Below are 17975 nucleotides of genomic sequence, written 5' to 3'. Positions count from 1 at the left end.
GCTTAATGAATAAGAGAAGGATATGAAATGATTGCAAAAAGCCAACCGGGATGTGAATGTGGAAAGCCATGCCATCATTTTCAACAGACTGCATTTGGTTTGTTCACTTGAGTTGCCAAGTTTGCTTAAAATACACAACCTGGGCTTCTTTTTTTTAAAGATGCGCTTAAAAAACACAAGCCATACGTTGTGGATTTTTGGCCTTTAAAAATAAAGTTTTTTAAAAAGAAATGTTATTTAGGTCTGTTTTTTGAATGCATAAATTGACACTGTCAGTTTAATCATGCAAACAGCCACTTAGTGAAGTAATTTAAACGCTATAATCATCACATTCCTCCTACTTATTGAAAAACAAGTGATCTGGCCTAGCGATGATCATATACAGATGTAAAAAGATATATGAAAGGGATGAAATTCTTTCATAATCTTTACAAAAAAAATTAATAATATATGAATGATTATATATATATATATATATATATATATATATATATATATATATATATATATATATAATTTTTTAAATAATTTTATAAACTCTATAAACATCACATTTCTCCTATTTATTGAAAAAAATGTGATCTAAGGCCTAGTGAAGATCATATGTAAAAGATATACAAGAGTGATGATCAAATACAGATGTAAAAAGAAATATGAGAGTGATGAAATTGTTTTAGAATTTATAATTTTATACTTTTTATAATTTTTTTTAGAAACTCTTATAATTTTATATTATATATACATCTTTATCATATAATCGTTTTCTATATTTATAATTTAAAAAAAATATAGTTCTATAAGCTCTATAAACATCACATTTCTCCTACTGATTGAAAAACGTGATCTAGGGCCTAGTTATGATTATATACCGATTTAAAAAGACATATGAGACGGTTGAAATTCTTTTATAAGATCTTTTTTAAATAATATTGTAATGGATTAATTAATCACTACAGCATATAATTGCTTTATTGCAAAAATATATCTGTATTGTACAGCTATATTGATAGTACATAATATAATAATTAATAACTATTTAATATAATAATGAATAAACTAATATTGGGCATAAACTTCAGTTGAGAATTTGTCTTGTAAGAGTAGTACACTGAAACTCAACCCCAGTTTTTAACCTTAAATGGGGTGTGCAGCCTGATCAAAACTATTAGAGAGTCAAAATCTCTGGAGTAGTGTGGATGCCAGCTGTAAGTTTAGCCAAAGTTGCATGTTTGAAACTAATGCACTACTGTAAACACAGGCTAAGTGTGTGATAGTGACACACGCACACCTCCTTTATTCCTCTCTGCCCTCTTCCCTTTCCAACCTTCCTACTTGAGGGAGGGGGTAAAGAGCACTCATTGAAATTCACATCCTAAAGACTGCTGCAAAAAAAACACATATATTTTTAGTGCTGATGCACCTTATTTCATAATGGGAAAGAGGGAAATAGGGAAGAAAGTTTTTTTCCACCACAGACAGCACTTTTTCTGCCTGAGTCCTCCTGCTGTCCATCAAACTGCATCTTCCTCTTCCTCGCCGCTCTATCAAATACTTCTCCCACAAATCAATTTTACACATGATCAGCCCCCTCCCCTCCACTCTCGCCTCTCTGCCATAATTAAGTGTTGAAATTTCCATATATATTATATTAATGCAAACATCATTCGCTGGGTAATTCAGCTTGAGCTGGGTAATGGGCAAGTTCAACACCCATTAACCCCTACACAGAGAGGGGCAGAGCTGGTCTCCACTGACCTTGCCTCTCTCTCTCTCTCTCTCTCTCTCTGCCCAGGGTATGTTTCTGTGCTCTGGCCTGAGAGCCAGAGTGGTGCAGTAATTAAAATATTTCACAAAATCAGCCTGCATGTTGAAACAAGCAGTTAAAAAATGATTAGCCCTTCTGTGAAATTGTAATTCTTTTTCATATTTTTACCAAGTGATGCTTAACAGAGAAAGGAACATTTCACAGTATATATTACAATATATACTTTTTTTCTTATAGAGAAGTCTCATCCAATATGTGGATCAAAAAATCATTTTAAGGACAATATTATTAGCCTCTTAAAACATATTTGTAGATAAAAAACGAACATTTTAGTAACAGTTTTTTTTATTATATTACTTTAATTAATATATTTTATCATTTTAACATACTATAATTATAAGCATCAAAACTTATTTTATTTTTATAGTTATGATTTTTGTTAATTACAGTATAATTACTCTATGGATTTACAAACTATATGTTCATAAATAAATGAACAAATTACAACAAATTAAAAGGGCTTGTAGAAAAAGAAAGCTATATTCACTTCAAGTCATTTTGTGTCTTAATAGTTTCTTTATAGTTTCTTTTTTTTAGTTCATTTAGTTAAAAAAAAATACAAAAAATATTTATTTAGTAGGCATTAATTTAAAATATATATATTTTTAAATAAGTTTTATGATTTTAGTTAACTACAGTCAGTCTGATACAATCACATTAAATGTTTGATGAATAATTTTACCAAAATTTTTATTTTATTCATACTGTAATTAAAAAGTAAAAATTTAAGGGTAAATTTAGAGCAAATTAAAAGAGTACAGAGAAAAAAGACAAGAAAAAAGAGTAATGGAAAAAGGTATCACTGCTCAGCCTATTTCTTTTTCCCCTAATCTTACAATTATCAGGGAACAGCAGTCTAATTTGGCTGGTTTCATCGGCTTTAGGGAAGAACAGATTGACATCAGCGTTAAAACCCCTCTCTGGCCCTCAGACAGATGTGAGTGACTGTGTGCGAATGTGACGTCCAACTATGACCTGATGTCACAGACAACACCAGAACGAGCAGCGCTGACGGAGAATTTAAATATGCATGAAGTACTTCATCTTCAGTTGGCTTTCGTCCGTCCGCCTCTGTCAGAGCTCCTCTCTCCTCGACCGCTTCAGGCACAGATCTCTGCCTTTTCACCTCTGAAACAAAATATATTAAAGGTTGATAGAGCTTATTTTCACCTGGGCAAAGATACAAAATCACTATACATGAATATTCTGACATTTCATCTTTATCAAGCAAACCTAAAAGACAGTTATGATATCTTTATTAAAACAACTTATTGGCATATATAAATACATGAAGCTTGTTTGAAGTCCTCTTGGGGAAACCTCAGTATTATACTTAATCTGTTCATGCAAAAACAAAAACTTCTGCTGTCATTTACTGGCTTTTTGCAAACCTTTCCACAAAAGAAGATAATTTGAAAAGTGTTGGAAACCAGTAGCCATTGACTTCCATAGCATATTTTCGTTTACTGCTCTGGACATGAATGATTTCCAACATTCTTCATTTGTTCAACAGAAAAATTGTTTTTCATTTTCATTGTTTTTCATTTTGCAAAGTAATACCTTTGTACAGTGACATGAGAGCTTAATGTGCTGCACTTTAGAAAACATGTGCAATTACAAAAAATGACAGAAAATTGAGAAAAAGATAGCACACATGCAGCAAATAGACTCATCAATGAGCAATGGTCACGGCACAGCGCAACCGTCATGTTTTTGAGTCTCCTTAAAATATTTCCGTTGTGTTCTGATATTTTTGTGTTGTGAGAAAATGCAGTGCGTTTTCGAAAACTGTACGTGCTGTGAGAAAACGCAGCATGTGTTTCGTTATTTTTGTTTGCGTTTTTAAAAAATGCAGCGTGTTTCATTGTTTGTGTTTGCGTTTTGAGAAAATGCTGCGCGTTTAATTTTGTTTGCGTTGTAAGAACATGCAGCGTGTTTCATTATTTTTGTTTGTGTTATGAAAAAATGCAGTGCGTTTCATTATTTTTCATTGCGCTATAAGAAAACGCAGCATGTTTCATTATTTTTGTTTGCGTTTTGAGAAAATGCAGCACGCGTTTCATTATTTTTGTTTGCATTGTAAGAACATGCAGCACGTTTCATTATTTTTCTTTGCATTATAAGAAAATGCAGCATGTTTCATTATTTTTGTTTGTGTTTTAAGAAAATGCAGTGCATTTCATTATTTTTGTTTGTCTTATAAGAAAATGCAGCATGTTTCGATATTTTTGTTTGAGAAAATGGAGCGCGTTTCACTATTTTTGCTTGCGGTGTGAAAAAAATGAACCATGCGTTTCATTAATTTTGTTTGCGTTATGAGAAAATGCAGTGTGTTTCATTATTTTTTGTTTGAGTTGTGAGAAAATGCAGCACAGTTCGTTATTTTTGAGTTGTGAGAAAATTCAGAGAGTTTCAGTATTTTTGTTTGAGTTATGAGAAAACGCTGGGGGTTCCATTATTTTTGTTTGGGTTTTGAGAAAATGCAGCGCGTTTCATTATTTTTGTTTGCATTGTAAGAACAGGCAGCGCGTTTCATTATTCTTGTTTGCGTTGTAAGAACATGCAGCGCGTTTCATTATTTTTGTTTGCGTTGTAAGAACATGCAGCGCGTTTCATTATTTTTGTTTGCATTGTAAGAACATGCAGCGCGTTTCATTATTCTTGTTTGCGTTTTAAGAACTGGCAGCGCGTTTCATTATTTTTGTTTGCGTTGTAAGAACTGGCAGCGCGTTTCATTATTTTTGTTTGCATTTTAAGAACTGGCAGCGCGTTTCATTATTTTTGTTTGCATTTTAAGAACTGGCAGCGTGTTTCATTATTTTTGTTTGCATTGTAAGAACTGGCAGCGCGTTTCATTATTTTTGTTTGCATTGTAAGAACTGGCAGCGCGTTTCATTATTTTTGTTTGCATTTTAAGAACTGGCAGCGCGTTTCATTATTATTGTTTGCATTTTAAGAACTGGCAGCGCGTTTCATTATTTTTGTTTGTATTTTAAGAACTGGCAGCGCGTTTCATTATTTTTGTTTGTATTTTAAGAACTGGCAGCGCGTTTCATTATTTTTGTTTGCATTTTAAGAACTGGCAGCGCGTTTCATTATTTTTGTTTGTATTTTAAGAACTGGCAGCGCGTTTCATTATTATTGTTTGCATTTTAAGAACTGGCAGCGCGTTTCATTATTTTTGTTTGTATTTTAAGAACTGGCAGCACGTTTCATTATTTTTGTTTGCATTTTAAGAACTGGCAGCGCGTTTCATTATTATTGTTTGCATTTTAAGAACTGGCAGCGCGTTCATTATTTTTGTTTGTATTTTAAGAACTGGCAGCGCGTTTCATTATTTTTGATTGCATTGTAAGAACTGGCAGCGCGTTTCATTATTCTTGTTTGCGTTGTAAGAACATGCAGCGCGTTTCATTATTTTTGTTTGCATTTTAAGAACATGCAGCGCGTTTCATTATTTTTGCTTGTGTTGTAAGAACTGGCAGCGCGTTTCATTATTTTTGTTTGCGTTGTAAGAACATGCAGAGCGTTCCATTATAATTTGTTTGTGAGAAAATTCAGCACGTTTCATTGTTTTTATTCGAGTTGTGAGAAAATGCAGCACATTTTCTTTTAATCTATATGCGTTGTGAGTATTTGCAGCATGTGTGCTGTCAAACAAATAAAGATCAAATTTATTTGCTGGTGTTTTTTGTAATTGCATGTGTTTTCTTAAATTGCAGCACGTTAAGCTCTCTCAGCCACCGTACCTTTAATCAAATAAAGCCAATATAATTGTAGAACCCTGAGTTTTCTTATACAGTATAACATTTTATTAAAGGTTAAAACTTTATTAAAGATTTTATTAAAAATTCCAAAAGTCCAAAAATCAATGTATTTAAAAAAATACTAATTTCTAAAATTAACAATTTTATCTACCAAAAAAACCTCCTTTAATTCATATTTGTACTCAGTAAAACTTACTGTGGTGAAAAAATAACAGATATTAAAGAAGCCTCAAATCAGTCAGAATGATAAAAGATATAGAAATCTGTTTTTTCTAGCGTTAAGACACGAAAAATGACTTCACTGGCTTTATCCATAAAATATATTAAATAAGATTAGATATTAGATATAGATTACAGAACAGGAATTATGCTGTCTTTTTAAAGGAAGTGACACCAGCAAGAGTTAAAGGACCTCACCTGGCCTGGTCTCCACATATTGGCTGAAGGATTTGAGCTGCGTTTTCCTGACAGCAGACTCCTTTTGGAAGACAACGGGACTGCGCAGGCGCTCAGTGGCCCTCCGGAGACGCTCCGCATGTAATTCATCTACATTATTCTGTAAACGCATTAAAAAGGGGGAGGGATGAAGGGAGGGGAAGAGGGGAAAAAAGAGAAAGAGTAAAAGAGTAGTTAACTTAAAAGTAGAGCAGAGTCATTTGAATAAAAGTTGCTTCTGACGCCAGCCGACATTAAAGAAAAGAACAAATTAGACACACATGGGCAAGAAATGTTTAACGATGGAGCGGCACATGCCTGAAGAACGGTCGAGGGAAGGTTCTGGAGCATTTGGTACATCTCCGAATCCCACATTAACTCACAAGCACAAAGGAAATAAGGCAATTAAGTCTACTTTCAACAAAACCTGAGCCAGAAAATGTATTCAGATTATGCAAATTAAAAGCACTATTGTCTTGGAAGCGAACACGTGTTAGCAGCTTCTCACTGCGGCTTCCAATCACCTCAATATTGAAATGTGTTATTATGTGCTGGGGCCCAATAAGCCAAGCAGACTGGAAAGCGAAACGGCAGCGTTCAGAATAACATTTGCAACGTCAATAATAATAGGAAACGTCTAATAAAGTTCGCAATTAGCGAACACGTTCCACTGCTTGAGACTGAGAGGGAGAAACATTGTTAGCGCAGACGCTAGCTCACTGATGTGTGTACGCAAACAGCACTGCTAATAAAGACAAGGGCACACCAACAGATGCACACAGCGCCTCTGGCCTGTTTATTCTTAAATTATAACTTTTGAAAACAAAGCTGCAATTAGCCTGTCTCTAGAGAACAACAAATTTAGCCTGATCTCCGAGACGCTCCGAGTCTGTATGTGTGAATATTAACAGTTATGGCTGTTTATCCAACTGATCCCATGTGTTTAATAGGACAATATCAGCTGTCAAAACCCTAATAGGCAGCTTCTTTTTAGCCATCATGACAGGTTGTAACTTCACTTTCAGAGATCCCTTTAGGCTTGGTTAGATTCTGAACGCATATTTGTACATTGGACGACAATATAAAAGGCTGTGGTAATGATATAATGAAAGAAATATATATTTTAGTCAAATAAATAATAAAAAAGTATATGGAATGTTTTTTTAACCAATATAATTATCATAAATATCAACATCCTACTTTATAGTATGTGTTTAATTACTACACACCTCATTGTTATTAACACAAACACTTGATATTAAATGTTTACTTTAAATTTTAATACATGCTCTGTCTGCATTAAGTCTGACTCTGCACTAAAAAACATCAGAATCCAAGAAAGATTCGTGGTGTACAGATTTGCAACTTGACCTGACAGATTTAAAACTGAGCAAAATATGTGTTAAAACCCAGAACTTGTCAATTAATACTAGATTTTACAATTCAACGATAGAATGTATCATGTCACTTCCGAGTCATAGCCTTAGACATGTATTTATGTTAAATTTATATAAATGTGACAGGACTGACAGAAAAATGGAGTCGATTGTAAAATAGTATTTATTTGTAGAATTTATTTATAATTTCATGTTTTTAAATCAATTGAGGTGTTTGAAGTTTTTTTCTAAGTAACATAGTTCAATTGGGTTGAGGGCAAGGACAATGACAGGGTTTGTACATTTGTAAAGTGTTTATAATAAAGAAAAAAAATCTGAGAACCAAATGTATGACATTTACCTTTACAGAACAACTCTCAGAAATAAACCTATAAGTTAATTTTAGAAAGTTTTGGGTTGAAATACTTTTATTCACAGTAATTATGTTTTTTTTTTTAGGGACAGATACTGTACGCATCTAGTAGAATGTACTCTATGTAACATTGAGGGGGACCAATTTGCTTTATAAAAGGTATAAAAACAAAAAGAAGAAAATAATTATTCTAGTTTTAGTTTATTTCTAATTGGGAAGTAATCAATCTATTTGCACTTTTATGAACCCAAAACCCCACCTACACTAATTTGAACAAACAAACAGACACAGCAGTACAAGATTTTTAATTACTGGGGAGGACAATTTAGCAATTTCAATTGATTGTTTTTGGCGGTTATAGCCCTAGAACATAGCAGTTAGGGACATTTAATTTATTTAATTGAATTCAGTTTATTAGTATAAAGCTTTTTATAATTATTGTTTAAAAGCAGCTTTACAAAGGTGTACATTATTGGATTACACTCAAATTAGGGTAAAGATGCAATCAGATATAAGTTATTATTTAAAGTATAAAGATAGTTAACTACTGGTTTTATAGCATACAGGTGATCCAGAGTCTATGTGTACATGTTAATTAAAGTGTATTTGTCATCCTCGAAGTTCTCAATGGTTGACATCATCTCTTTAATACAATGTTGATCTATGAACAATTAATACACAATTATCATAAGGAGTCCAACTGCATGGCATATTAAACCCCAAATTAACAAATAAAAAACTAATTGAATTTAGAAACAACATCAAGCATATTCAAATAACTTAATGTACTGTAGAGTTATAATACTTCAGCAAGAAATTCTAAAAGACAAGATGAGTTAAAACAACAAAAAATGAGCAGCACATCATTGACTTACAAAACATATGTTGCCAGTCTGAGGAGAGGAAAAAAAAACCATTTCACCTTAAATCCACCCCATAAGTAGAAAGCGTAGCAGAGTCATCCCACAAAACCAAAGGCGTGAGCGTGTTACGTGTTAAAACGACACATTCAACAGCCTGGATCTCCAGAGACAGCTCAACAAAGCCCTTTAACCCCGTCTGATTCCTCTCATGTTAAAGTCCAAAGAAAACAAACAGGATTCAAACCCAAAGCCTCGCTAGAATCCCCCTTTCCCTAAGGGCCCAAGGCCTCCAACCCTCGCTAACAACCCCGTCCCTGAAACACCTGCCCCCACGGCCCCTCGGTACCCCTGGCTGGGGCAGATATCAGGGCTATCCCCACATCACGATCCTCGCCTTTTAATCTGTTATCGCCTGATCATTATTGTGGTGGTGGGTATTATTTTGGCAGAGGTGAGTGTGTGTTTGTGGGATGCGTGACTAATGTTGCGGTCTGCTGCTCATTGCAGGCGGTTATCGTGTGCCACCATGGCAGGAGGCTCACAGTGCATAGAGACAATTGCTAATGAGACACAACCGGGAGCACTGGGGGGCTGCACTGTTTGTGTGTGTGTGTGTGTGTGTGTGTGTGTGTGCGTTCTGAGAGGTAAAAAAAATGCTCTGTCCCAAAATATCCTAGTAAGGTCTCTAGGAGTTGTGGGATGGAAGAATCCTCAAGAGAGGAAGAGGTTGATTCAGATTCAGCTGGGCTTGAAACAGAGAACGTGATTCTAATGTGTTTGTCTTAAAGGTGCAATAGGTGATTGTCGAAACCAATTGTCATTATGCTGGTTTAAAGTTTCTTCACATCCTGGTAGAAATCATTAAATGAAATGGTTCAAACTGAATGAAGTGGTATTTATATGCATTTTAATATAGTGTGGAAGGTGTAGGACCAAGAAAAATTTATCCAATCAAAACATTCTATCCGAACATTACGATAGGCTGTCCATACACCTCTGCATACACTGGATTATGTCATGGGTGAATTCATGGACGAAGTTTAGGGACCATCAGGGAAACATCATCAACCTACCTTCTTTTTTAAAAATGTGGGATTGTAAATAAGAACGTTATGTGATGTATTGTAGTGATGTTGACTAGTGTGCGTTCATGCATTCAGACGGAATGGCTTTGGATGGCAATTTGCAGGGTGGGGCGTAGGCTTTCAGTGCTATAAAGCTAGTATTAGCATTTTCTATGATTGCAAATTTAAAAATGCCAGAGGAAAAACAAATGAACAGTTTTGACTCCTTTATCATTAATACAAGGTTGTGCTTGAGAAGAGGGTGAGGACGAGAAAGCAGAGGATGAGGGTCTCTTTCTTTAAAACTCCACTAAGCACTGGGGCTCAGAGCAGCAGCACTCGTAACCCTGCTGATCCTCCTGTGGGTTTTGGCCTGTTGTGCAGGCCTGCAGCAGGTGCTGGACACTTCACAGAGAATGAGAGAACAAGGCCCTGCCCACTAAAAGTCTTTCAGAATTACAATTGAACGATGCATTATGAGCAAATAAATGGCCCTCGTCTTAGTTACTAATAGGGATGTAATGATTCGGAGAGTTGGTTGAAAATCAATTCAAATAAATGGTGACTCAGATAGGTTGGGATGCTAAACGAAATGCATTGTTTTGAACAGCAGTAATCTGTTTCTGCATAATACAGTCATACTGTACAATACAGTATTGAGTTTTTAAATGACAGAAAATGGTGAGAGTGTAATTGATAAATCCACTCATAAAATTAAATTTAGAGTACTGCACATACTCTATTGACTCTACAGACCATCCATTAGTTAAATGGACTAGTGTTTGAATATATAAAACACAGAGAGTCTGTTAAAAATTGATTCAAATAAATGGTCACTCAAATAGGTTGAGATGATAAATGAAATGCAATGTTTTGAACAGCAGTGATCATTGTGTTTACTGCAAACTCGCATATCATGCACATTAGTGCTGATCATGTTGTAGTAGTCTAAATAGACAGCGAGTGTTGATATTGAGAAAGCTCCATCCTTATTTAAATGCAAGGAGTGACGGATTGTGGATTGTACAACTGCATGTTCTTTGTTTACTATCATTGATTATAGATGATTTAATTAGCTTGTAAAAACAGGCAGAGATAACAGTGCACTGAAGTGAAGTCCACTCTTCTGATGTCTGCTTGTCTGTGGAGTGGGGTTTATCAGCAGGGGACATTGTAAATGCGCAGAAATCTCAGCTTCAGGTCAAAAAAAAATTACAATAAAAGATTATTTTAAATTCAAGGAACTTATTTTATTACTTGTACTTAGTCCCTTTATTAATCAGGGGTCGCCACAACAGAATGAACCGCCAACTTATCCAGTACATGTTATAGGCAGCAGATGCCCTTTGTGCCCCAACCCTTTTCTGGGAAACATCCTTACACACTCACTCACATGGTCAATTTTAGCCTACCCAATTTACCTTGACCACATGTCTTTGGACTGTGTGGGTAACCGGAGCACCCGGAGGTAACCCACGAGAACGCAGGGAGAACATGCAAACTCCACACAGAAACACAAACTGATTCAGCCGAGGCTCCAACCAGCGACCTTCTTGCTGTGAGACGACAGCACTATCTACTGCACCACTGCGTCGCCTTATAATATATTATTGAATCAAATTTGACTACTAGTAAATAAGAACACTGGGAAATCCCCACACACACTACGGAAAATTTTTGCATATTCAATTCACCTGTACCACATGTCTTTGGACTACTGGACCATCCGGAGGAAACCCACGGCAACATGGGGAGAACATGCAAACTCCACACAGAAATGCCATCTGACCCAGCCGGGGCTCGAACCAGCGACCTTCCTGCTGTGAGACCTTCTTGCTGTGAGATGTCTTTGCAAAAGACATCTAATTAAGTGGTATAGATTTTATTGATTTTTCTTTTAGGTAATACTTTAATCAACAGAGCACTGCTGTAGTTTAATAAAACAACATGCTTTTAATTCTTTTAGATAACTCCTCGTCAAATTGGTATGAGATCTTGATTTTCATTTCCATGCAAATCATTTCTTATAATTATTTTCTGAAGATTTGTCCAGATGTGCAATCAATTAACAACATTAATGCAACTGCACTAGGAGTGCTCATGAGCAAGTTTACAGCACATAGGCTAGAGACATACTACAGAATACAATATAGAATTGCTGCTAGTGTCAAAAGAATATATAAATGAAAGAAAATAATAATAAATAGAGTGGAACTGGTAAATCCATTCATAAAATTGAATTAGAGTATAACACAAACTTACAGAATTTGGGAAATTGTGAATAAATAATTAGTTTTAGTAAAATCTGAATGAATTAAGAAAAGAAGAACTAGTGTTTGAGTATATTAAACCACAAATAGTCTATTTAAATAAGATGCCTTCATGCTCTTAATGTCTTTTTGAATGAATGTTGCAGTTTCCTTTCCTACACACGTACACAAAAATGATTCTTACAGTGTTTTTAGCATTTGTTTTAGTATTTTACCATTTCACTTTACAAGGAAATTAACTCACGAACTTCAGATTGTATTATTATTATTTTTTTTATAATAAACAAGATACCATTTGTAAATAATTTCCAATAATTTAATTCCTCTCCAAAACCAAATGTTATTATGTAATTAAAACTTAATTATGTGATTAAAACTTAATGCACCTACTAGTCTTTGGAATCTAACCTATAAGTGACCAGTCCTTGAGAAACCTCGACCAATCATTTCACACCTGCTGCTGAATGAGGCCTGCCAACCCAAATTAACACATCGCTGCAGTCAATGCATCAAAGTGCCTGCTAACATCTGCTCGCAGGAAATCCCCTCTGTCAGCAGAGAGAAAGAGAGCGAGAGAGAGGCAAACAGGTGGGGAAGGTAGTGAACATGCCCTGCAGTCACCACCTGGGGGCTCTGAATACAACAGCGAGACAGGAGGCCATCGCGCGCACACACACACACACACACACACATGCACGCACACAAACACCATCAGTCAGCAGTCCACAGGTATGCGTGATCTTACACACAGAAAGCTGGTATTTAATAAACACAGCAAATCAATCCAGTGCATGTTGACATCGGGAGCCACAAGCTGCTGTCGATACTCCTAAGCTCTCTTGTTTGTCAGTAAAGGTCAGGTGTGATGTGAGGTAATGGCTCTTTAATGTCATTCATGTGTTTGGCTTAATGTACGAATAAGAGGTATTCCTAAGGATAAACAATAACCAAGAGACAGAGAATGAAAGAAAACCAGCCCATCTTGGCCTTTAAACCTAACTAACACAGTCTAAGTGATGAAAAGATTCAGGAAAATCACTTCATATTGTAAACCTCCATAACATGACTACAACAAGTAAGCTACAGATGTCCTTCTGGAATGTTTAACTGCATAGCGAGAAACAATATCATGTCTTTCCTTGCAAATTGTTGTGTTAAACATGAATTATGCCAACTTATTTTTTCAATATTAAATGAAATGATCAAAAAAGATCATATATACAAATTTTTATTAGTCAGTTTTATTTATCAGTAAAAAAAACATCAACAGGTAAATCAAAGAAAACGGTCTCCCTTATCTACTTTTTGTGACATTAATCTACAAAATCATATTTTAAATCCCTGTTTACACCTGTATTAAGATGCAAATCTAAACTAGTGCTGTACAATATTATAAAAAAAACTGGCATTGCAATATTTAGTTTTTCTGCTATATAAATTGTGATATGAATATAATTTCACTAAAAAACAATGATCAAAATAAATTGTTTTGTGTTTTATAGTTTGAGCTGAAGAGCATTTAAGAACATACATTTACATTGATGACATAATATTGTTCTGTCTTCATTGTATAAAATATTAAATACAATTCAATTTTTGTTAAATCTATAAAACCAAGAAATTTTAAAGTTTTATTCCACTTGATATCTTAGCCACAGTCCTTAAAAACACATCCAAATGAAAATGGTTCACTTTATTAGGGTTAGATTTTGCGATAACTTCACAAATTACATTCTGAAATGTGGCTCCTGGTCATTATAATCACAACTCAATATGATCGCAGACCCCGCAATGTGGCTATTGCAGATCCACACATTGCGATTTCGATGCTGAATCAATATTTTGTGCTGCCCTAGTCTGAACACTACGGGGGCAAGAAAAATACAACAAACATTTCAATCTATATATAAAAACAACTAAAATGTCACTTAATGTATTTAGTAACAACTCATTCACTCACTATCTTTTGGCTTAGCCCCTGATTTATCTGGGATCTCCACAGCAGAATGAACCACCAAATTAGGGATGATTCAGTTTATTTTAAATAATTAAGACATTTTGTCATCTGCCAAGAAGAATTCTGATTGGTCAGTATTGTTATTGTTCATCAGCAAAAACAATTGGTATCACATTATTCTGAAGGTTGTTTACAATTTTGTTGATTGTAAGGTACAATGCAATTACATTGAAACTAGTTCTCTTTAATAGACTTATGCTCCGGTTTAGAGTTAGTGTAAGTTGACATGTACCTGCAAAGATTTCTTTAGTAAGAAGAATGTTGTAATGTAAATGTAATGTAATGTGTATTTATATAGCGCATTTATTATTAATGGCCATACACCCAAAGCGCTTCACAATCATGAAGGAGGTCTCTCCACACCACCACCAGTATGCAGCATCTACTTGGATGATGCGACAGCAGCCACAGGAAAACGGCGCCAGTGCGGTCACCCCACACCAGCTATTGGTGGAGTGGAGAGACAGTTATAGAGCCAATTCGGTGAAAAGAGGATGATTGGGAGGCCATGATCATAAGGGCCGATAGAGGGACTTTGGCCAGGAGTTACACCCCTGATCTTTCACTAGAAGTGCCATGGGATTTTTAATGACCACAGAGAGTAAGGACCTCGGTTTAACGTCTCATCCGAAAGACGGCACCCACTGACAGTGTAGTGTCCCCTTCACTTTTACTGGGGCATTAGGATTCACACAGACCATAGGTTGAGCGCCCCCTGCTGGTCTCACTAACACCACTTCCAACAGCAACCTAGTGTTCCCTAGTGGTTTCCCATCCAGGTACTGACCAGGCTCAGCCCTGCTTAGCTTCAGTGAGTAACCGGTCTTGGGCTGCAGGGTGATATGGCTGTTAGTGGATCAGTATTTGTAGATTTTAAGCAGACAGGCTATGTACAGTCTAATGAGAAATAATTTATATATAATTGCAATAGAACCAATAGTCAACAACATGTGCAAAAGAGACCAACAACTCTTCCCATAGATCGGGCTTGATGAACACGTAACACACTTCACACGAACTCTTCCATACCCCTCACTGCATACCGTCAAGATGTACCATGCACTGCACTTTAACCAATCCTAACTTAAAACAATATTGCGTACAATAATTTTGTACCAACAGTTAGACTATGTGTACACCTGTTCATAGTCTTCTTTGTATTACTGTCGACATTGCTAATTGTATATTGTCTTGGGTTTTTTGGGGGGAGAATGTTGTTGTATTTTGCACTATTGTTTTATTTTGCTGAAGCCAGCACCTAAGCTCCCCACTCATCATAGTATATGTGCTGCCGATGATGTGACAATAAAAGTGATCTGAACAAAATAAAGTGATTCTGGAAAATCTAATAAAAGTTAATTGTGTTTTTAGGTTTGATCACAATGAATCCTTAAGTATGAGCAGTAAAAACATCACTACTTGCTATGCAAACACAATTAAAATAGTTGTTTTTTTACCTGCATGCCGCCTGGTTCAGGGCTGAGGGGTGAAGTACTGGAGGCCGTCAGTGATGAAGAAGAGGATGAAGAGGAAGGAGAGCTTCCGCCATGTGGCCGAATCTCTGTGATCTTCTTGAGCTTCAGGTCCACATGCCTGCTGTTCGTCACACCTAAAGAGAGAGAGAGAGAGAGAGCGAGAGAAGGAAGGAAGTGTTATATGCAGTAGGCCACTCATCTTCAACACACAGATAAGCAGAGGACAGGACAATGTTTGCCCTCTAGCAAACTGGCCCTCTCACTCCACTCATACTCACATATACACATATATATGCTGGAGAGATAGTGAGATGCTGGGAGCACAACACACCTGCAGTTTCCCCTATCATTTGTAAATGACACTCACACACATCCTGTAAATTGACATATGTTTGTTTACAGTAAATTTTAGTTTGAATAAACCCTTTTGCGACTGAAAAAACAATAAAAAGATAGGTTAGTGTAGTTGTGTATGATTAAAGCGTCAATTATTACATCTCAGATTACAATTTCGAAACAGAGTAGTATAAATTTGGTTGGTAGCTTTTATAGAATAAAGTTATTTAGTCTCATAAAACAGCTGATAACCCAGTCAGGCTTTAATCTGTGAGAACAATCGGCAGGATGTATATTTTCCCTTACATAAAATATATGTACTTTATTTAAAAAAAAAAGGATTTATTTTTATTTTAGATTGATTTAAATAAAACTATGTTATTATAAACTGTCAAAATATATATTTTATAATTAAAATACTTTTTCATTCGTGCCAATAGCCTAGTGCAGTGGTTCTCAAACTGTGGTACGTGTACCACTAGTGGTACGCAGGCTTCCTTCTAGTGGTACACGGAGGAATGAAATATGTCATGCACATGCTACACACATTTCAAAATTTAACAAAAAATGATGTATATAATACGACATATATGACATATAGCCTATACAGTATGTATGAGATAATCTGCCACGTTTTTTTAACTTTACTGGGCCTACTACAGGACTGTATTTCAATACTGCTCATTTTGATGGTACTTGGAGAGACAATTTATTTCTGAGGTGGTACTTGATGAAAAAAGTTTGAGAACCACTGGCCTAGTGGATAAGTGTGCCGACATTCAGCACTACGGTGCTCATGGCGACCCCAGTTTGATTACCGGCTTGAGGTCGTATGTCGACCCTTTCTCTCTCTGCTCCCAATGTCTTTCCTCCACTATCCTATCCCAATATAAAAGTAAAAAAACACCTAAAAAATGTAAAATTCACATTTTTTATTAAAATGTATGGTCTATTTATAATTTAAAATTAAAATACATATTCATTACATAAAATGCATTATTAGACTTGTAACAATAAATATGTTATATAGAGATTATAGATTCTATTTGCAATATTGTTATGCCTCTAACTTTTTTTTTAACAAAAAAACAAACAAATAAACAAGTAAATAAAGGCAGCAGAACTTTGCAACTTAATAGAAATATGTAAAAATGCTTTGCTTTTGTAAGCCTCTGTATGTGCGACAATGAACTTTGTGTGAATTAATCCCCTGGGGAATTAATCAGAGCTGTGTATTTCAACACAAGACAGCTTCAGCTGCATACTTAAAAAAAAAATCAATGAATGCTCGAATAGACTCAAGTTGAAACACTCTCAATTCTTCTAGCTCTAATTCAGTGGACACTTGGACAGACTCCAGTTGAAATGTTGTCCATTCATTTAGCTCAAATACGATCTCTAGCTTTCAGCCACATTTTTTAAAAAATCTGACTTCTGCCCAAAGTTGTCTTTTTTCCATTAGTGAGGGGATGGAGTCAGATTTATGGCTCAGTGCAGAAAAAAAACAACTCTTTTTGAGAAAACGTAAGTGAATATGTCATTTAAAATCTACAGATAAAAATGAATAAAATGAACATTTGGATGTGTCTTTCCATTTGACCAATTATAAAAAAACAAAAAAATGACAGGTGCAAGAAAGTGTTTTTGCCTGCAGTGTCTTGCGTTAAATGAACAAAAACTACTAATTCTCTTTCTCCCCATAGAGACTAGTCTTCGGGTGTGTTTGGTGCACACGAGTTTATGTCAGTCTTTTATATTTCCAAGTCTGCCTTTCTCTATTAACCTTTCACAAGCAGGTTTAGCCTTGCCCTCTCTCTCTCTCTCTCGCTCACTCTCTCATCTGGGCTGGAGATGAAAGTGAGGTGAGGAAGCTTTTCATGTGGGTCCTGTTCTCCTCGTCTCCCAGCATCCCTCTCTCTCCCCCAAAAAAACACCACAGGAGCCATTTATCAGGCCTCAGCACAGCCTGGATAAAGGTGCAGGTGTGTGTGTGTGTGTGTGTGTGTGTGTGTGTGTGTACTGACCAACAGCTAACTCACACACACATCTAACTATATGTGCATCATCAAAAATGTACACACCTGTGAGTCAATGTGATATGTTAGTTAGCTTCCCAGTGATCACTTTAATTTGAGATATATTATATTTACAAGGTTAATGTGTGTCATGGAAAA

General features: G+C 35.6%; 1 protein-coding gene across 12 annotated transcripts in view; it reads right to left on the bottom strand.

Moving 5' to 3' along the window:
* Positions 1 to 17975, bottom strand: part of ehbp1 (EH domain binding protein 1) — a 196208-nt gene that overhangs the window by 39879 nt on the left and 138354 nt on the right. For all 12 annotated transcript variants that reach the window (XM_005158531.6, XM_001919697.9, XM_005158533.6 and 9 more), the window contains 3 exons: positions 15448 to 15599; positions 6010 to 6148; positions 2865 to 2953 (listed from right to left, as the gene is read on the bottom strand). In XM_005158531.6, the coding sequence (XP_005158588.2) occupies positions 2865 to 2953; positions 6010 to 6148; positions 15448 to 15599 (380 nt within the window). The remainder of the gene's footprint in view (positions 1 to 2864; positions 2954 to 6009; positions 6149 to 15447; positions 15600 to 17975) is intronic.

This window comes from Danio rerio, chromosome 17 (assembly GCF_049306965.1).
Source record: "Danio rerio strain Tuebingen ecotype United States chromosome 17, GRCz12tu, whole genome shotgun sequence".
NCBI lineage: Eukaryota > Metazoa > Chordata > Actinopteri > Cypriniformes > Danionidae > Danio > Danio rerio.
This window is presented reverse-complemented; position numbering and strand designations above follow the sequence as displayed.